This window comes from Notolepis coatsorum, assembly GCF_963971535.1.
Source record: "Notolepis coatsorum genome assembly, chromosome: 3".
NCBI classification, from domain to species: domain Eukaryota; kingdom Metazoa; phylum Chordata; class Actinopteri; order Aulopiformes; family Paralepididae; genus Notolepis; species Notolepis coatsorum.
The window spans coordinates 15,663,360-15,686,402 of record NC_140167.1 but is presented as its reverse complement, the minus strand read 5'-3'; the positions used below and the strand labels follow the sequence as shown (position 1 = coordinate 15,686,402).

General features: G+C 47.5%; 1 protein-coding gene across 1 annotated transcript; it reads right to left on the bottom strand.

Annotated features, from left to right (window-relative positions):
* Positions 1-1,941: 1,941 nt before the first annotated feature.
* ap5s1 (adaptor related protein complex 5 subunit sigma 1) lies at positions 1,942-13,176 on the bottom strand. Its single transcript, XM_084310496.1, has 3 exons — positions 12,905-13,176; positions 11,342-11,633; positions 1,942-2,849 (listed from the first exon to the last, which is right to left on the bottom strand). The coding sequence occupies exons 1-3, from the start codon at positions 13,090-13,092 to the stop codon at positions 2,721-2,723; spliced, it is 609 nt and encodes a 202-aa protein (XP_084166622.1). The 5' UTR covers positions 13,093-13,176; the 3' UTR covers positions 1,942-2,720.
* Between the last annotated feature and the right edge of the window lie 9,867 nt (positions 13,177-23,043).

The following is a 23,043-nucleotide window of genomic DNA, read 5'->3' as shown; positions in this document are numbered from 1 at the left end:
AACCAAAACCCAGGAGGAAGAGCAGCAGGAGAGGACGTTGCCGCGGGGAAGAGCAGGAGAGGATGTTGCCGTGGGGAACCGGGACCCAGGAGGAAGAGCAGCAGGAGAGGACGTTGCCGCGGGGAAGAGCAGGAGAGGATGTTGCCGTGGGGAACCGGGACCCAGGAGGAAGAGCAGCAGGAGAGGAAATCACTGTGATCCAATTTGGATCAGCATGAAGTATGGATCGTTACCAAGGTCACACAATAGCTACCACCAGTGCAAATGATCAGGAAATCAACTAAATAAATATGACTGTTTAATCCAGTGAACAGTTCCAAGCAGCTGGAGAACTAACGGCAGCAGAACTCGAGAACTACAAGTGTGTCTGACTCTTACCACCAAATCTATACTTTACTACTCATAGTATATTCAGATTCTATGTATTATTGACCATATTTATTGTAATGTATAATATAACTGATCGGGCATACAGACCCTCATCTGTACCTTTGATTACACTGTTTACTTTCTCATAATTATATTCAGAGTTAATTATATTGTTTACACTGCTTACTTTTATCTTTACTATAATTGTATTGCCTATATTTATGTCTTCTACAATTACCCTGTCCATACCTGTACCTCCCCTCCCCCGTGCTGCCATGACACCTGAATATCCCCAAGGGGATCAAAAAAGGAATATCTTATCTTATCGTATTAGGCATGTCTGGGTATGAATGTCTTGTGTTCTCTGCAACACCACTTAATACTTAATTTAATTATTTAAAGGAACACGCCAACATTTCATTCATTGTGCTGAGCTAGGCTAACGAGCAGCCAGATGGCTTTCTACGGAGCGCACAGAGAGGAAACTGGTATCTATCTTCTCGTCTCTCTCTGGAGAAGACAGTAAGCTAATTTCCCAAAATGTTGCCGTGTTCTTTTAACACACCACATCAGATACAAAAGCAGCGTCCTGCGATTTGGATACTAGGCCAATTTTCGATTAGTTGTTCAGCCCGGGGTCATCCCTATGTTCCCCGGGTCCTATGTTCCCCGATTGATTGATTGATTGAAAAATGTATTAATTTTTATTATTTTATTAATTATTAATGTCCGCCTTGTTTCTAACTGGTTATGCTTAGGCCCTCTTTCGAAGTTGGTTAAGGTTAGAGTTTGGAATCAGGGCTGGTGGTCTGACTATCTATCACTACCAGGGAAAATAGGACCCGGGGAACATAGACATGCTCCCGTTCAGCCCTAGCTATCGGGGGACTACAGCTCAGCCTCTGAGTCTTTGCACAAGAAAGGGCAGCGTTTCCCATACAAAGTTTAATTTGGGGCTGTCCACCGCAATATCAGACGGACGCACCAGAAATAGATTTCCCAAGGTGACACTGTGCAATGACACATTAGCAGCACTCTGCGTTTGGTGTATTTAATTTCATCTAAAGAACCCACCCCAGAGAACCCGTGTAAAACAAAAGTCACGCCATCTCACCCTGACAGGTTCCAATGAATTAGATCCCTGTACACTAGGGATGAGCACCCCACGTTAACATTATGGTTTTGTTTTTACTTAATAGCTAACGTGAGATAATCAAACAAGCGAGCTGGCTGGCTGCTGTCATTGCTAACAGCTAGATATTTGCGAGTTCACTGTCGTCTTGATATGTGTGAACTTAGTGAAACAACATGGCGAACGTACAAAACATCGTTCTTTTCTGTTATGTACCTGGCTAGCTAGCGAGCTGTAGCCAGCATGCTGGGCACAGTGGTGTAACAGTTAATAGGGTCCCCTTAGTCTCAATACATTACACAGTGTAGGTGCTGGTAAAAAAAACAAGGAAAATATATTTTTTGAGACAAAACAATATTCACATAATCTTTTCTTTTTGTATAAATAGTATTTTTTTAATAATATATTATATAACTATTCAAACATTTGAAAATCGATGGCCATCCCTACTGTACACAGCAGTATTTTGACTCTAGAGGTGTGAATCCAACCCACCTCCCCCCTCTGCTACGTCGACATATCGGTCAATTCCAATGATTCTTCTTTCCACGTTCTTCGCAGTGACTAATTGGGTTAAGGAACTTCTTAACGTCCTACATGGTCTCAGGCAGGGCGGTGCACGTCTCAGGCCTCTACTTGGCCATGTAGAGCCAAAGAGGGAGTTCTTCTTAACGTCCTACACGGTCTCAGGCAGGGCGGTGCATGTCTCGGGCCTCTACTTGGCCATGTAGAGCCAACGAGGGACTTCTTAATGTCCTACACGGTCTCAGGCAGGGCGGTGCATGTCTCAGGCCTCTACTTGGCCATGTAGAGCCAAAGAGAAGGAGTTCTTCTTAACGTCCTACACGGTCTCAGGCAGGGCGGTGCACGTCTCAGGCCTCTACTTGGCCATGTAGAGCCAAAGAGAGGGAGTTCTTCTTAACGTCCTACACGGTCTCAGGCAGGGCGGTGCACGTCTCGGGCCTCTACTTGGCCATGTAGAGCCAAAGAGAGGGAGTTCTTCTTAACGTCCTACACGGTCTCAGGCAGGGCGGTGCACGTCTCGGGCCTCTACTTGGCCATGTAGAGCCAAAGAGAGGGAGTTCTTCTTAACGTCCTACACGGTCTCAGGCAGGGCGGTGCACGTCTCGGGCCTCACTTGGCCATGTAGAGCCAAAGAGAAGGAGTTCTTCTTAACGTCCTACACGGTCTCAGGCAGGGTGGTGCACGTCTCGGGCCTCTACTTGGCCATGTAGGCGGCCACCTCCTTCTCCAGACTCTGGGCGAAGCGGTGGTTGAGGAACAGCAGCTGTCCGTGAGGCAGCAGGCGGCTGAGCAGCACGTCCACGCGGTCGCTCTTCAGCAGCACCTGCAGAGACACAGGCGTATTATTTCAACCGTATTTCACTTCGGCTGCATAGTTTTTTTTTTTTTTTTTTACGCACTTACTCGGGTGCTCGACATTGGATGACGTGTGGTCAAGATTGGAGTTGCAGAGTTTCTTTTTTTTTCAGTCTCTTTACCCATAGTTGAAAACAGGTTATATTTCTTCTTAAAAGAAGACCATTCACTACTCGGAACACACAGCCGTTTGTGTTTACGTGGTGATGTGATGTGAAAGTGAAATAGGTGCAATTCATACTGATACTGTAACACCGGTTCCTGACAGGGAGCGACGCGAGCGAGCGTGATTGCGAAAATGATAAAAAATGTATTCGTTTCAATCAGACTATCCTGACCTGCCGCGAGCGACAGCGAACTGAGCGGCGATGTCGCTCCCCCCTCAAATATTCGCTCGCTGTGTCTCTAGTTGAGCGATTACGCGGCCGAGTCCCGCCCCTAAACACTTTTTATTGGTCGAGAATCGCAGGCTGCCTTGCCCCTGTGCTTCCAGGTAAACACACACACTCGGACAAGCGCCGCGTCATATCAGGACAGTGTCGCGCGCAATTTCGTCTCCAGTTCGCTCGCTCGCTGCCTGTCAGGAACCGGTGTAAGACATGAGATTCCACTTCTGCAGTACATCTATATTAGAGAGACAGGGGGCGCAGTTTGCTTTCTTACAGATTTCGAGTGGCATTATTACATCTCACATGACTCAAGAGTATGAAAGTAACAACCATTAGTGCCTTTGGAATTGATTTCCCCTGATTTTAGACCAATATAATGTAAGTAATCTTTATTTATACCTTTCAAGTAACAAAGTGCTTCGGAAACACCTAGGAAACACCTAGGAACTCCCCTAGTCAGAGGACCTGAGAGACCTTTCAGGACTAGGGGTGACTTTTCAGACACCGCCCCCTCTCCGTGGAGCTCACTTCCAAACCACATCAAAGACGCCCCCCACCCTGTCATCATTCAAAAAAGACCTTAAAGGGCACTCACTTGTTCAGGAAATGACTCATTCAATATAGGGAAAAAGCATAGAAGATGACTTATCGACTCACAAAATCGTTGTCCACTACGACCAAATCAGGGCCAATTAATGGACCCTTTTACTGTTTGTAAATAAAATTTGGAAAACTTTTTGGAAAACACACAAAGTTTTGTTTCAGAAGTCTCCTGGGACATCTGTGTCCGTGCAACACGCTTTCATCCAGACTGTCGACAGAGTCTCTCCCCAAAAGATGAATGGATGAATGAAAACCGGAAGCAGAGTATTTGTCTACAAGATGAAGTTGACGGGGAAATGTGTTTATCCAACAAATATGGAGCAGCCCTACATGTTACACAAGTCTTCTTCCCCAACAGTCTTGTAGCAGTGGGGCTTGGAGAGATCAATTTGGTTTCAGCTCGGCCTTCTTCTCCATTTTCTGATCTAGTTTCAGGCTAGTTCTACTCAGGTTATGGTGCTAAAACTTGCAGTTTGGACACTGATATATAGGACACAGAACCCTCAACTGCTCCGGTGGAGCACCTCGGTGTAACAAAAAACAGTAAAAAGCTGACTGTACTTGACAGCTCCCAGGTGTAAATGTGTGGAACTGTGCGAGCGTGAAGCAGAGCATCGCTACCTTTTTTTCATTTTGCCCTTTTCTCCTATCCCCCAATTTAGACGTTATGCCAACTCCCTCCTGGCCATCACGTTGCCCTACTGTCAGTTTGGGGAAGGTGTGGACTTCCGCATGCCTCCTCCGATACGAGTCCCCAGGCGCTTCTTTTCACCCGACAGTGAGGAGTTTTACTGGGACAGCGGAGGTTCACGCTATTTCCCCCAGATCCCCAGGGGCCGACCGACCGCTACGCTAGGAGTCGCAGTTTACAACGACCAGGACTCATACCCCACCGGCTTCAGACACGCCAACACTGCCAATTGTGTTCGTAGGGATGACTGACAAAGCCAGGTACCGCTGCTGGGAATTGAAACGAGTGTTTAGACCTCTCTACACTACCCCGCCGCTCCAAGCAGGGCGTTGCTGAAAAAGAGCATTATGTGCTGAGTCAACGTTCCCTGGGTAAATATATATTTATTTATTTATTTTATAGTAAAACCGCCAACAGTAAAAATGACTCCATGCTATGGCTGGACCGAAGATGTATTGATACCAAAATTATGAATCTCTTACAGACTTAATTTTGGCCGTATCGGAATGTGGGGTAAATGCGTTCCTCCAGCGCAGAGGCTGTTTAATTTTATGCCCCTTTAATTCAACTGAATGTACAACAACCAAATCACACGTTGACAGACTAACATTACAAACAAACATGTTGACAGACAAACATGTTGACAGACTAACATTGCAAACGTGTTGACAGAGGGGGTCAACAGACGATGGAGAATGTGCCGTTTGTGTGCGGGCATTTAAAAATGTATTATCGTTTAATTTATCGTTACCGAGGTTAAGTGTGATAATATACCGTGATATGGATTTCAGTTCATAAGGCCCGCCCTGTCACAAGGTCATAATGTTCCTGTGTCATCCCCCACAGTAGTGGCTCCCTGTGACGATACTGTCCTCTCCTACATCAACTCAAGGGACACCAACAAACTGAACAAGCTGGTGAGGAAGGCTCGCTCCGTGGTGGGAGTCGAGCTGGGTCAGACTAGAGGTGGTGGCAGAGAGGGGGATGAGAAGGAAGCTGGCTGCTATCCTGGAGAACAACTTCCACCCTCTCTATGAGGAGCTAGTTAAGATGAGGAGCACGTTCAGCCACAGACTCATACACCCCCCCCCCCCCCCCCCTCCAACACTCCACTAACCGCCTTGGTCACTCCATCAGGCTCCACAACCAGGGGGCATGGACTGCTGCCAGCAGCTGGAGAATTCATGGCTGCAAAACTTGAGAACCATTAGGACTCCTGTCCTGACCACTAGGTGTGTCTGACTCTTAACCACGAAAACCTGCACAGACTATGCCCGATAGGGTACAGACCCTCACCTGTACCGTTTACTTCTAAAACAAATTATTTATTATTATTGCTGTATTTATTGTAACTTAAATTATGACCAATAGGGCATACAGACCCCCATCTGCACCTTTGTTTACACTGTTTATTTGTCTGATATTTTATATTCAGATTAAATTGTATTGCCTATTTATGTCTTTCTACTATTACCCTGCCCATACCTGTACCTCCCCTCCCCCCTTCCTCATGCTGCTATGACACCAGAATTTCCCCAAGGGGATCAATAAAGGAATATCTTATCCCTTACCTACTCTTACTAGTTACACTGCTAGCCAGTATGACTCGTACCATATTGTCTTTATCACTGTATGATAGTACGACTCTGTGCATACATCTGATTAGCACTACACTCAGTAGTACTCATTTATATACCCAGTTTAATCACCTGTACATTGTATAAATTACTATTGCACTTTACTGTTACATTTGCACTCTGGTCGGTGCAAATGCCTTGTGCTAATCTACGCTTCCTAACAGCTATGAATCACAAAGCTACTGCCGACCAGCCCCGCCCCACGATAACACCATTACCTCGCTCCCCAGCCCCGCCCCACGATAACACCATTACCTCGCTCCCCAGCCCAGCCCCACGATAACACCATTAACCTACTCCCCAGCCCCGCCCCACGATAACACCATTACCTCGCTCCCCAGCCCAGCCCCACGATAACACCATTACCTCGCTCCCCAGCCCTGCCCCACGATAACACCATTAACCTACTCCCCAGCCCCGCCCCACGATAACACCATTAACCTACTCCCCAGCCCTGCCCCACGATAACACCATTACCCTACTCCCCAGCCCTGCCCCACGATAACACCATTAACCTACTCCCCAGCCCCGCCCCACGATAACACCATTAACCTACTCCCCAGCCCCGCCCCACGATAACACCATTAACCTACTCCCCAGCCCCGCCCCACGATAACACCATTAACCTACTCCCCAGCCCTGCCCCACGATAACACCATTAACCTACTCCCCAGCCCAGCCCCACGATAACACCATTAACCTACTCCCCAGCCCAGCCCCACGATAACACCATTAACCTACTCCCCAGCCCTGCCCCACGATAACACACCATTAACCTACTCCCCAGCCCTGCCCCACGATAACACCATTAACCTACTCCCCAGCCCTGCCCCACGATAACACCATTACCTCGCTCCCCAGCCCAGCCCCACGATAACACCATTAACCTACTCCCCAGCCCTGCCCCACGATAACACCATTACCTCGCTCCCCAGCCCCGCCCCACGATAACACCATTAACCTACTCCCCAGCCCCGCCTCACGATAACACCATTAACCTACTCCCCAGCCCGCCTCACGATAACACCATTACCTCGCTCCCCAGCCCCGCCTCACGATAACACCATTAACCTACTCCCCAGCCCCGCCCCACGAGAACACCATTAACCTACTCCCCAGCCCCGCCTCACGATAACACCATTAACCTACTCCCCAGCCCCGCCTCACGATAACACCATTAACCTACTCCCCAGCCCCGCCTCACGATAACACCATTACCTCGCTCCCCAGCCCCGCCTCACGATAACACCATTAACCTACTCCCCAGCCCCGCCTCACGATAACACCATTACCTCGCTCCCCAGCCCCGCCCCACGATAACACCATTAACCTACTCCCCAGCCCTGCCCCACGATAACACCATTACCTCGCTCCCCAGCCCTGCCCCACGATAACACCATTAACCTACTCCCCAGCCCCAGCCCCACGATAACACCATTAACCTACTCCCCAGCCCCACGATAACACCATTACCTCGCTCCCCAGCCCAGCCCCACGATAACACCATTAACCTACTCCCCAGCCCCGCCCCACGATAACACCATTAACCTACTCCCCAGCCCTGCCTCACGATAACCCCATTAACCTACTCCCCAGCCCTGCCCCACGATAACACCATTAACCTACTCCCCAGCCCCGCCCCGCGATAACACCATTAACCTACTCCCCAGCCCCGCCCCGCGATAACACCATTAACCTACTCCCCAGCCCTGCCCCACGATAACCCCATTAACCTACTCCCCAGCCCCGCCCCACGATAACACCATTAACCTACTCCCCAGCCCAGCCCCACGATAACACCATTAACCTACTCCCCAGCCCTGCCCCACGATAACCCCATTAACCTACTCCCCAGCCCAGCCCCACGATAACACCATTAACCTACTCCCCAGCCCTGCCCCACGATAACACCATTAACCTACTCCCCAGCCCAGCCCCACGATAACACCATTAACCTACTCCCCAGCCCTGCCCCGCGATAACACCATTAACCTACTCCCCAGCCCCGCCCCACGATAACACCATTAACCTACTCCCCAGCCCTGCCCCACGATAACACCATTAACCTACTCCCCAGCCCCGCCCCACGATAACACCATTAACCTACTCCCCAGCCCCGCCCCACGATAACACCATTAACCTACTCCCCAGCCCTGCCCCACGATAACACCATTAACCTACTCCCCAGCCCTGCCCCACGAGAACACCATTAACCTACTCCCCAGCCCCGCCCCACGATAACACCATTAACCTACTCCCCAGCCCTGCCCCACGATGACACCATTAACCTACTCCCCAGCCCTGCCCCACGATAACACCATTAACCTACTCCCCAGCCCTGCCCCACGATGACACCATTAACCTACTCCCCAGCCCTGCCCCACGATGACACCATTAACCTACTCCCCAGCCCTGCCCCACGATAACACCATTAACCTACTCCCCAGCCCCGCCCCACGATAACACCATTAACCTACTCCGCAGCCCCGCCCCACGATAACACCATTAACCTACTCCCCAGCCCCGCCCCACGATAACACCATTAACCTACTCCCCAGCCCTGCCCCACGATAACACCATTAACCTACTCCCCAGCCCTGCCCCACGATAACACCATTAACCTACTCCACAGCCCCGCCCCACGATAACACCATTAACCTACTCCCCAGCCCAGCCCCACGATGACACCATTAACCTACTCCCCAGCCCCGCCCCACGATAACACCATTAACCTACTCCACAGCCCAGCCCCACGATGACACCATTAACCTACTCGCCAGCCCCGCCCCACGATAACACCATTAACCTACTCCCCAGCCCCGCCCCACGATAACACCATTAACCTACTCCCCAGCCCCGCCCCACGATAACACCATTAACCTACTCCCCAGCCCAGCCCCACGATAACACCATTAACCTACTCCCCAGCCCCGCCCCACGATAACACCATTAACCTACTCCCCAGCCCCGCCCCACGATAACACCATTAACCTACTCCCCAGCCCAGCCCCACGATGACACCATTAACCTACTCCCCAGCCCCGCCCCACGATAACACCATTAACCTACTCCCCAGCCCTACCCCACGATAACACCATTAACCTACTCCCCAGCCCTGCCCCACGATAACACCATTAACCTACTCCCCAGCCCCGCCCCACGATAACACCATTAACCTACTCTCCAGCCCCGCCCCACGATAACACCATTAACCTACTCCCCAGCCCAGCCCCACGATAACACCATTAACCTACTCCCCAGCCCTGCCCCACGATAACACCATTAACCTACTCCGCAGCCCTGCCCCACGATAACACCATTAACCTACTCCCCAGCCCAGCCCCACGATAACACCATTAACCTACTCCCCAGCCCTGCCCCACGATAACACCATTAACCTACTCCGCAGCCCTGCCCCACGATAACACCATTAACCTACTCCCCAGCCCAGCCCCACGATAACACCATTAACCTACTCCCCAGCCCTGCCCCACGATAACACCATTAACCTACTCCCCAGCCCCGCCCCACGATAACACCATTAACCTACTCCCCAGCCCCGCCCCACGATAACACCATTAACCTACTCCCCAGCCCTGCCCCACGATAACACCATTAACCTCCTCCCCAGCCCCGCCCCACGATAACACCATTAACCTACTCCCCAGCCCAGCCCCACGATAACACCATTAACCTACTCCCCAGCCCAGCCCCACGATAACACCATTAACCTACTCCCCAGCCCAGCCCCACGATAACACCATTAACCTACTCCCCAGCCCTGCCCCACGATAACACCATTAACCTACTCCCCAGCCCTGCCCCACGATAACACCATTAACCTACTCCCCAGCCCTGCCCCACGATAACACCATTAACCTACTCCCCAGCCCTGCCCCACGATAACACCATTAACCTACTCCCCAGCCCTGCCCCACGATAACACCATTAACCTACTCCGCAGCCCTGCCCCACGATAACACCATTAACCTACTCCCCAGCCCTGCCCCACGATAACACCATTAACCTACTCCCCAGCCCTGCCCCACGATGACACCATTAACCTACTCCCCAGCCCAGCCCCACAATAACACCATTAACCTACTCCCCAGCCCAGCCCCACGATGACACCATTAACCTACTCCCCAGCCCCGCCCCACGATAACACCATTAACCTACTCCACAGCCCAGCCCCACGATGACACCATTAACCTACTCCCCAGCCCCGCCCCACGATAACACCATTAACCTACTCCCCAGCCCTGCCCCACGATAACACCATTAACCTACTCCCCAGCCCTGCCCCACGATAACACCATTAACCTACTCCCCAGCCCTGCCCCACGATGACACCATTAACCTACTCCCCAGCCCAGCCCCACGATAACACCATTAACCTACTCCCCAGCCCTGCCCCACGATGACACCATTAACCTACTCCCCAGCCCAGCCCCACGATAACACCATTAACCTACTCCCCAGCCCAGCCCCACGATGACACCATTAACCTACTCCCCAGCCCCGCCCCACGATAACACCATTAACCTACTCCACAGCCCAGCCCCACGATAACACACCATTAACCTACTCCACAGCCCAGCCCCACGATAACACCATTAACCTACTCCCCAGCCCCGCCCCACGATAACACCATTAACCTACTCCCCAGCCCCACCCCACGATAACACCATTACCTCGCTCCCCAGCCCTGCCCCACGAGAACACCATTAACCTACTCCACAGCCCAGCCCCACGATAACACCATTAACCTACTCCCCAGCCCCGCCCCACGATAACACCATTAACCTACTCCCCAGCCCCGCCCCACGATAACACCATTAACCTACTCCCCAGCCCTGCCCCACGATAACACCATTAACCTACTCCCCAGCCCAGCCCCACGATAACACCATTAACCTACTCCCCAGCCCTGCCCCACGATAACACCATTAACCTACTCCCCAGCCCCGCCCCACGATAACACCATTAACCTACTCCCCAGCCCAGCCCCACGATAACACCATTAACCTACTCCCCAGCCCTGCCCCACGATAACACCATTAACCTACTCCCCAGCCCTGCCCCACGATAACACACCATTAACCTACTCCCCAGCCCAGCCCCACGATGACACCATTACCTCGCTCCCGGGCCCCAGCATGCGGAGGTGCTCCAGGCAGTGTCGGGTCAGGTTCCGCAGGGTCCCCTCAGCCAGCAGCAGGTTCTCGTGGGGCTCACAGACCAGAGTGAAGCCCAGGCTCTGGACGCCCAGCCACAGCGCGCTCCTCTCCCCGGAGAAGGGGTCTCCGGCCCTCAGCCTCTGGACCCCGCTGTCGGCCTCCTGGAGGGCCACCACCTCCTCTCCCAACACGGTCTCCACCACCACCCTGCCCGCCGCCTCCCGGCACAGGCCCACGGCACTCCGCACCTGCCTGAGAGGGGGGGGATGTTGTGTCAGGGTTACCTCGTAGCTAGTTTACCGTACACTCTGCACCTGCCTCGGAGGAGGAGGACGCAGAGGGAGGAGGATGTTGTGTTGTCAACTAATATTAAATGGTTCCTATAATATTGACAGCCACCTGTCAGGGCTGCACCTGCTTGGTTGCAGGGAGGTTGAAGTTACAGTAATTTAGTGCCAGTGTACATATTGACACAGCCAGGGAAGCAACCCTTGAGCACTGACTAGAGATAAGCTTCCCCTTTAAAGGGCCAGTTCCCCCCCTTTATATCCGGAGTGCTATCTATCCAATAATTTCAGTGTGATTCGCTTAGTTTTGGAGATATATGCCGTAGACTCGTAGAGATATCTGCAGGCAGTCCAATATAATGGAGGTGAATGGCTTGTGGTGCTGAAAGCATAAAAGAAATAGACAGACCTTGTTGTGAGCAATTTCATGTAGGAACTATTGTAGATAATAGTTCCTACATGAAACTACTCACAACAAGGTCTCTCTATTATCTTGAATAACCAGGTCATAACTTATGGAAAGGGACATTGCTTTTGCGTCGCATGCTTTGAGTGCCATGAGTAGAGTGCAATTCAGCTCCATTGTATTAGAGTGACAGCAGATATCTCCAAAACAAACTGGATAGATATAAGGGGGTAAATATGTTGTTGTTTTATTTTGGGTGAACTGCCCCTTTAACCATTGGCAGGGAATTTGCAGATGACTTGAGATCAGTCGTCGAAGGAGGACAACCTCACCCAACTGGTGACATATTATCTAATGGCTTACCTATCTTGTTCAGCAAAGACGCATCATTCAACAACATATGACAAGCGACTTTCATCGCTGATTATTGTCAGGTTGGTATTACCCAGGCCCCCCACCTACCCACCCACCCCCCCCCCCCCCCCCTCCTCCAATGTACAGTTTCTTCCCCCTCAAATGTATACTCCCTTTTTTAGACTATTTTTGTATCACAAACAGTAGCCTACTGTATTTGTAAATCTGGTATGTCATAAATGTATAGATGTAACAGTACTGACTATCTTCTGTATGTCATGTATGTCATGTTATGATGAATTGAAAATGGGGGACCCTGATGTAAACAAGACGAAAGTATTTATCTGGTCTGCATCCCCTTAACAATTGTGTGTATTGAGCTGTGCTGTACTGTACCCATTCTGCAATCTGTTAATAAAATGTTCAATCAATCAAAACCCGCCCGTTAGTTGGGTGGTCAGTTGTCCCCGCCTCACCTCGCCACCACTAGTAGCTTCTCTCTCTGCAGAAGTCGCCTCTCTTCTGGACCGAGCTGCCCTCCGTGCTGTGTGGTCAGCAGTGTGCTCTCATCTGGTCCAAACACACGGGAGTAGAGCACCCGACTCTCTCCATTTGACAACGCGCTGACAGGGCAAATGGTGTGGATCAGAAAACAATGCACCATGTTTGTTTTTCTATTCAAGAAGCGACGCGGATGTGTTGACAAAATACAAAATAACTAACTAAGAAGACCACTCCATTGCTTGTTGTTCGCCAATACTTCCGCGTTGGTCAGGTGACCGTTTTTTTTTTACTCTCCAGTATTTGCGCTTTGTGAACACTAGATGGCGCTTATGTTAATGAATTAAGCGGGCAGATATATTTTCTAAAAAAAACAAAGGCGTGGCTATACATAAAGAAAAATGAAGTTGTTTATTATTCGGCAATATATGAATGATTATGAATGTTTCACTTTCCACAACTGAACTGACTGCTGAACGTTGATGAAAAACAAACAAACAGATAAATAGATAAACAAACAGACACAAACAAATTTGTTATTCTGCAGTGGGCGTTCTGTGCTTAGAGCACACGTTAACCCTTTCACTGCCGCACTACCAAAACGGTTAACCCTTTCACTGCGACAACAATGCACAGAAGGTTAACCCTTTCACTGCCACACGACAGCCGGTGACCGTCGGTTGTGTGATGATAGTAAAGGGTTAACCAATTCTGTCGTGTGGCAGTGAAAGGGTTCATCGTGATTTGGGGGGGAAGCATTGGGTGTGGATTTCATGACTCAACTGTTGCAACAGTGCTGGCTTTGCTACAACAGCTGAGCGACATGTGCCATTATCTCGCTGAGACAGTGACCAGGGGCGGGAGAGAGAGGGGATTAGAGAGCGAAACTGTGTCTTAAAAGGGAGAGGAGAAGAGGTAGGGAGAGTGAAGCAAGAGAGAAGTACAATCTATGAGTGGAGTGGGGGTAATATATCAACGACAGATAGAGGGAAGAGTAGAGAGACTACTATAAAAGAGAGATAAGTGCTATCAACGAGAGACACTGCAGGGGTGTGAGTTGAGGGGGGTGTCCGCCTCTATCTCTTCCCCACTGTCTTCCTCCCACCCTGTGTGTCTGTCTGCTAAGCTTGTCTGTTGCTTGTCCCCTTAATCATAATGTAAAGTGACTTTTGAATTCTGCGCATTCATGAATAAATCGAATGTACTGTTATTACTTGGAATCATTCGCACACTGAACGACGGCGAGGGAGGAAGGCAGAGGCGGGGGCACTATCGGGGCGAGCGAGAGAGCAAGAGAGAGGAAGTACTGTCAACAACAGGCCTCATTTATCAGCCAAAATAGATGCAAATTTGAGAGCGCTTTTAAGATAAATACACTCAAACATCATTTCCACTCAAGATTAGATTATAGCGTGGTCCTTGGGAGCAGTTGGCCTGCATGTTTTGTCTTACAAGTATTTTATCATCTCGCAACCGTCTACACATTTAGTTGATATTGATAAATGAGGAGTACTGAGCTGAGAGAGAGGGGGGGGGGGGGGGTTGTGGAGGAGCCCCCCGCCAGGCGCTGATGCAACAGCGGTGTGCAGAGAGAGGGGCCTCTCCAGACAAACAGAGACAGCTGTACTACAACAGCTGCTACTGGCCACGCTGCTTCTAGCTCACAGGGGCCCGGAGCCGTCTCCCCCGACGAGACGAGTTACAGAGGAAGAGAGGGAAAACATCCTTCTTCCTTTTTGTTTTGATTCGCCGCATCATTATGTCTGGGCCGGCCCAAGACCGCAGAGGCTACAATAACATCTGACAATAACGGTAAATAACGTCTAAACGGAGCACACGGTGTGTGTTGTGGAAGTCGCCGCTACGGTATTTTGTAAAGAGCTCATAAGGCGTTCTGATACCAAGGTATAGTATAGTAGAGATTGTATAAAATAGCAATGTACAGAAAGACCCAGTGCCCCATCCGTAGCTAACAGTGTATTGCAATACCACAGGACCTAGCATGTCCTTCATGCTCTGTAAATAACTATGTACAAATACCGATATGCCCTACTATGTTACTTGTTTATTGCACAATATTGTTTTATTGGATTCTATTATATGTTGTTACTACTGTATTGCACATCGTTGCGGGCACCCGCATTTCATTGTATACTTGTATGCCGTGACAAATAAAACTCTTGACTTGACCGCCTCAGACCCGCCTCAGACCCGCTCCTATCCGAGGTCCTGGGGGGTCAGCAAAGTGAAGCAGGCTATTCTCGGTCCTCACTCCACAATGGTGGAATGAACTTCCCACCAGTCAGTCAGGACAGCTGAAACCATCACAGTCAGGACAGCTGAAACCAGACCAATTTTCCGCTGTTGACCAAAAACACACCTCTTCAAAAAATACTAGTATGTGCCCTACTACTATGCTATTACCCATCATGTCTATACTACTATGCACAAACAAGATTCTTGTACCAGATCTCCTCTCTGGTAAACAAGAATACCCTGAAGACTCTAACAGGAGCACTCATTCAAGGGTACTACGACTATGCTTGCACCTCATGGTACCAAAGCACCCCAAAGGCCCTAAAAACAAGATTACAAACATCTCAAAACAAACTGGTCAGACTACGGCTTGACCTTACTCCTAAAACCCACCTTACCCCTGCCCATTTTGACTACCTAGGATGGCTTAGAGTAGCAGACAGAGTACAGCAACTTGCAATGGGCCTGGTCTACAAGATACACTACACCGCTAAGATACCCATGTACATGTCGAAATACTTCAGTGAATTCCACGACCACAACACCAGAGGGAGTTCCACAAATCATGTTCAACCCAGATTCGGCTCAAACAAGGGACTAAACACGTTTCACAATCATGCCACAAAAATGTGGAACGCCCTACTACCCACAGCCGTAAAATAATAATGAGAATCCCTAGCCTCCTTCAAAACCGCTCTCGAAGAGCACCTACGGGTGGCTGCAATTAGAAACTGGCCACCGTAAATGTCCAACTTTTTCTGGTCTGCATCCCCTTAACAATTGTTTGTATTGAGCCGTACATGTGTTGTACCCATTCTGCAATCTGTTAATAAAGTTTTCAATCAATCAATCAATCACTCAGAGTGTAACACTCAAGCTCAACACTATTTGACAAACAACACCACTGACACCTTAGCTGCCAGAGATGTACCCCTCCTGCTGACTTTAGCGTCAGCTAAATGATGTACTTCTGTGTGGGCTGTCCTTTCTCCAACCGTCATACCTACATGTTGTTGACGTCGCCCGACGTGCAGTTATATTTCTTGCCAGCTGCACGTCGACCTTCGGCTCTAGCGATAGTAGCGGCGCTACCCTCGGCGAAGCATCAGCAAAGCATTGGTCCCGTGCACTTTCACGTTCGAGCATAAAGCACATGATGCGATGTGGTTGCTATGTCCTGGGTTTGATTCTGACCCTTGACCTCTGCCTGTCATCATCCTCTCTCTCTCTCTCGCTCTCATTATACATATAGATCTCAGCACCATGGGTACAACCACCATTTGGACATTTTTCCGTTCGGTTGTAATTATGTTTGACATTATGATTAATGTTTTGAGGGGCCCTTTGATTTCCTGACTGACTCGGGGGCCATATTAAGGAAGACGGGGCCCTAAGCTCAGTGCCTGATCTGCCTAGTGGGCCCCATCCCGTCTGTCTATACCTGTACGGTCAGATACAGCAGACATTCCACTTCATTAATATCAAAGTGCTAATCAAACAAATTGCCAATAATACAAGAGCTTATTGTAAATTATATATTTGCATATTATTATACTCAAAACTGTGAGCATCTGAACATGACACTGTTCATATCTTTTGCACAATACTGCACTATTGCACAGCCCTGTTGTTACATATTCTATTCCACTGTATTTCTATTCTACTTTAGTGTATATATTCTACTACATCCTGCACAATTGTACAGCCCTGTCCTATATTCTATTGTATTGTATTTTTATTCTAATTTAGTTTATATATTCCATTTTATTTTATTCTACTTTAATTGTCTGTTAATTGATGCACCGAACAAAAAATTCAAATTCCTTGTATGTGCAAGTTTACTTGGTAATAAAGACATTTCTGATTTCTGATTTCTAAAGCAGTCAAGGCAGTATTCACACTCTGCTGTAGGCCAGCTCTGGCCGAAACATGTTGGGTTTTTATAATTGTTGAATGAATGAATGAATGAATGAATGAATGAATGAAAACTTTATTTAACAGATTGCAGAATGGGTACAATACAGTACGGCTCAATACACACAATTGTTAAGGGGATGCAGACCTGAGAAAGACGTTTGTCTTGTTTCCATCAGGGTCCCCCATTGTCAATTCATATAGACATTTATGACATACACAACATACATGACATTTATGGCATAGGGACATATAGGTATTTAGTACTGATACATTTGTGACATAAACGGTATTCAAATATACAGTAGTTACCCCTAGATCCTGACAGAGTATATACATATGATGGGGAGGGGACTGTCTATTAGGAGGTGGTGGGGGTTTTGGGCATTTACAGTGGCCAGTTTCGAATTGCAGCCTCCCGTAGGTGCTCTTTAAGAGCGGTTTTGAATGTGGGTATGGATTCACATTCCTTTACAGCTTTAGGTAGGGCGTTCCACATTGATGTGGCATAATTGCGAAACGTATTTAGTCCCTTGTTTGAACCGAATCTGGGTTTAACATGATTTGTTGAGCTTCCTCTGGTGTAGTGGTTGTGGTATTCACTGACCTTTGGGAAGTATTTTGACATGTACATGGGTACCTTAGTCGTATAGTGTATCTTGTAGACCAGGCCCATGATGCTTGCATGCTTCTATTATGAAGAAGCTATGAGCCAGTTAATAAAAGTATTTGTATCTGTTTGATAAGAGGAGTGTCTTGGACTGCTATCTCGTCTTCCTCTTGAGACCAAAATCTCTGTTATCAGCGAGGCTTACGGTGTTTTCAATAACACGGTTTATCGTGAAGCATTCGAGGCAGGAGCAAGCAATGCACAGGGTCCACTCAGCGCTGAGATTATTATTATGCATTCCACGCTTTCTATTCAATAAGTTCAGAAGGCGATGGATTTTCCTCAAAATTCATATATTGAAAGAAAAAAAAACACGGCCATGAAAAGGTTCTCCTATTCAATCTATTATCATATAGATGAGGACAGATGCTTGATCATTAGCATATAAACAAGGAAATATTTGATTTTTATCACCTATATTTTTTGTATTTCTACTAATACCCTGCTCATACCTGTACCTAGTCTCCTCCCCCATGCTGCTATATGATGCCAGAATTTCCCCAGGGGGATCAATAAAGTTAAAGGAATATCTTATCTTCTTACATTTTTGAGTAGACTGCTTTTGAAAGTGAAATGATCCTAAAGTCTGGTGTTGCAGAAAGCTACATGTCTTGACTTTATTCATTTATTAAGAAGCTTCACACTGAATCTGAGCAGAGCTACAAGTATAATACAGCCTGTATTCTATGTTGCACGCCTACGTAAGTGGTAACACGACCATAGCAACAAAGGGAGCTTTTGAGAAGAGACAGGTTTGTCAGAATGAAACCTGCGTCATGTTCAGGGGGCGTGGTAGAGAAAGTCCCGCCCCATGTATGCGCTGGAATCTTCCACCGCGGGAAGTTCGAACAGGTTCGTGCTTCTCGGCCCGTGGCTCACGTGCTCCCTGCTCTCGAGAGAAAGAAAAGCAGCAGCTGATTGGTAAGTAACAACAACAGGATGTGGCGGGAGAGAAGCAGCCAATCGCGCGCGCCGAAGAAAGTAGGGCAGCAGGGCGTCACACATAACACGTGTTGTTATCGCTGTCGTTTTTAAAGGGGGTAATGAAACTCATGGGCCCATAGATATAGGCATAGATATATATAGAACACTATAGATATCTATGGATATAGGCCCATGGTGAAATCATAATGGCCATTCACATCCGCATCACGGATGTGGTCAGGACCAAAAAGAACAGTATGTAATGTTTGGGGGGCAGAAAAGTATGAAATTTAAAAAAAAGAATAAGAAGAGAGATCTAACAGGAGCAGATGTGCAAACATAAAAAAAAAACTATAGATGGAATAGAAAAGTGCAGCATACTCCAGCTATCCATTAATAATGGGGCACTTCACCAAAAACAATGCTGATTTATTTTGTACATAATCTCGCATAGGCCTAAATCCAAAAAATGAAACAGTTTTACAAACATTCATTTAGTTTGAGAGTCAATGAATTTGATTGTAGCCACCAGCGATCATAGGGGACATTGAATCCTTGTGTCGTGTTAACTACAGCTCAATGTAATAATAAGGTAGCAGTCCCTAGGTATCACTATTTTCTCATCTATATAATTTCAGCTGTAATTAACACAACACAACTCACAAGGATTAAATATCCCCGATGACATCACTGGTGGCCACATTCAAACTCATTTACTCTCAATAACTCTCAAACTAAATTAATGTGTGCAAAACAGTTTTTGGACGCGTGTGAGATGTGCAAAATAAATCAACATTGTTTTTGACTGAACATTGCTTTGCAATGGAGAGTGAGGTGCCTGTTCACTTTTTGAAAAGGCAAGAAAACCAAGAATCTCCACAGGAAACACGTGGGAGTTGTGTGTCCGAGATAAAAACCTGAAGCGCTGTTCAACCTGCACGGACTATAACGTATGTCACGTATATCATGCCAGTTAGGGTACCTTGTGTTTACTGCACCTTGTGTATACTGTTTACTTCTACCCTCATTCATAGAATATATTCAGATTAAAATTCTTTATTGCTTATATTTATTGTAACGTATAATATAACCCATATAGGGCATACAGACCCTCATCTGCATCTTTGTTTACACTGTTTATTTGTTCTCATATCTTTGTATTCAAAGTAAATTATGTTTACATTATTTATTTTTTCTCATATTTTTATATTCAGATCAAATTGTATTGCCTATATTTATTTATTTCTACTATTACCCTGTCCATACCTGTACCTCCCCTCCCCCATGCTGCTATGACGCCCCAATTTCCCCCCCAAGGGGATCAATAAAGGAATATCTTATCTTACGTAAACAACAGCAAAAACATCCCCTGGTAGCATTTTGCACTTGAATGCTTTACAACAAACCAAAACCCCCACAGCGACAGAGGAAACCTGCAACATCTCCCTGCCTTCTTGTTTTACCAGCCCTGCGTGTGTAACAACTCGCTGCGAGAGGGCAGTCCAGAAACTAGGCCTTGTCACTTGTTACTGTCAGTGTCAACAAGGTCACAGCAAGCAGAGAGAGCCAGAGTTGACACCCGTCCTGTGGCTTTCATGTGAGGCCTCTTTGATCCGCTCTCAGCCCAGCTGCTGGAACCCGGGGTGGGGGTGTCAACAACGGGAGGGTGAGGTGGTAGGAATTGCATTGTGGTACAGAACCCGTCGTCCACTCTCACTCGGCAGGGTCAAACCCTTGCACCGAAGAACCATAATTTTAAGTCGATTTTGTTATATTTTGGATGGCCCGTGCAGTCGTAACCTCGATCCAAATCGCTTGGAGTGTGGATGTGCTATGTCACAAGGATGTACTTGACCTCTGCTGTTTTTAACTGAATGAACACAACGTTCTAACTTACCATCTTTAGATAATAAAGTATTAAACCTCTACTGTTTATGAATGAAAAAAACGCTCTAACTTACCGTCTTTAGATAATAAAGTACTCAACCTCCATTGTTTTTAACCATGAATGAACACAACGCTCTAACTTGCCGTCTTTAGATAATAAAGTATTCAACCTCTACTGTCTTTAACTATGAATGAACACAACGTTCTAACTTACTTAGATAATACAGTTTGAAAATATTGTTCCTTTGGAAACATAAAAACAGAGTTATATGGTTTATCATTGATTGGTTTTCAAGACTTTAATTTTTTCAGGGGTTAAACTGAACCATCTGCATTTTAACCCATTTAGACCTAAAACGCCTGCTAATGATGCATTATATAGCCTGCATATACACATAATGTGTTTCCCGGTTTTATTAAGACAGGGAGAGCGTCAAAGGGAGAGGAAGCCCCTGGAAGTGTTGCCTCAACGAATGCCTCAGCAAAAGGTGCGAGGGTCTCCCGCCCCCTCCGGACACCGAACCTCAGAAATCAGTCAGTCAAGCGTTCCCCCAGACAAAGGTTGCTACATGATGTGAAGGAACCAGCCCCCCGTTGACGAGTACATGTGAAGACCACATGGGAGGAAAAACACCACCACACACATCTCTGGTCTGTGTTTTCAGCAGAGCGGTCTACTGGTCTACTGAAGTACTGGTCCGCTTTAAGACGGGTATACAGTGAAAAACACCACCGCACACATCTGGTCTGTGTTTTCAGCAGAGTGGTCTACTGAAGTACTGGTCCGCTTTAAGACGGGTATACAGTGAAAAACACCACCGCACACATCTGGTCTGTGTTTTCAGCAGAGCGATCTACTGGTCTACTGAAGTACTGGTCCGCTTTAAGACGGGTATACAGTGAAAAACACCACCGCACACATCTGGTCTGTGTTTTCAGCAGAGCGGTCTACTGGTCTACTGAAGTACTGGTCCGCTTTAAGACGGGTATACAGTGAAAAACACCACGCACACATCTGGTCTGTGTTTTCAGCAGAGTGGTCTACTGAAGTACTGGTCTACTCGAGTACTGGTCCGTTTTAAGATGGGTAAATGGCTGCATTTATATAGCGCTTTTCTCCAAAGCGCTTTACAATTGGTTCCTCACATCTTACCCATTAACTCACATTCACACACCGACAACTGAGGTGACGATGCAAGGTGCCAACCTGCTCATCAGGAGCAATTAGGGGTTAAGTGTCTTGCTCAAGGACACTTCGACACACTGCCTGGGAGGAGCGGGAATCAAACCGGGAACCTCCGGATTACCCGACGACTGCTCTACCTCCCGAGCCACGGTATACAGTGAAAAACACCACCACACACATCTGGTCTGTGTTTTCAGCAGAGAGGTCTACTGAAGTACTGGTCCGCTTTAAGACGGGTATACAGTGAAAGTCGCCTGGGAAGGAGGGTTTGGGCATTGGTTTAACGGAGGAGTGATGGATAGAGGCACAGAAGGGTGCGCACACTGCATCTATATGAGGTGGGCTTCCCACTCTCCAGGACATTTACACCAGGCGTTGTAGGGCCATGGCTATAGTGAATATTTTGACTATAGAGAATAGTCAAAGACTCTATAGTCACCCAAACAACTGCCTCTTTGCACTGCTGCGGTCAGGCAAGCGCTACTGGAGTCTCATGGCCAGTACAGAGACTCACAAGGAGCTTCTATCCCCAGGCCATCAGGATGCTCAATGCTATTCTACACTAACCCATCCATTCTATGTTCATTGCACACACTCACTTTAGCCACTTTTTAATACTACACCATATTTTATCTATTTATTACTAAAAGATTTGCACTATATCTCTACCAAGTTTTTGCATTTTGTACTTTAGTTTTGTATATTGTATATTTTGTATAGTGTTTGGCCTTTATTCTTTTTACTTTTTTACTGTGGGGTCTTCCCTGCCTCCTTGGGCCACATATTCTGGTTGTGTCCAATATTATAACATTTCTGGATCTCTGTATTTATTTAATTGTCTCTGATAATGTGGGACAAATGAGAGAACCTGAGACAGCATCCCACCGTTATGTTGATCAGAGATGTCATGTGGCACCTTGGACTGGAAAAGACGTTACAAGGTTCTGTTGAGAAATTCCTCAAGACTTGGCAACCCATCGTTGACTATGTAGCGGCAATGAACCTCCTCGTAACTCCTGGCTACAACAACTAGCTTATACCTTATACACCTAATAGGATACTCTTTTTTTCACAGCAAACAAAAACATGAACAAAAACAATACACCTATGCATACATACATTATGTATATATACTGGTATATATACCACAACCCCCCCCCCCCCCCCAAACAACTACTGTACCCACCCATTCCAAGCTGCCACACTTGAACTCAAATTATTTATTGTATGTGTTGCTGCCTCACCGTCAGGGGTGTAAAAAGTATGCAGAAATTATA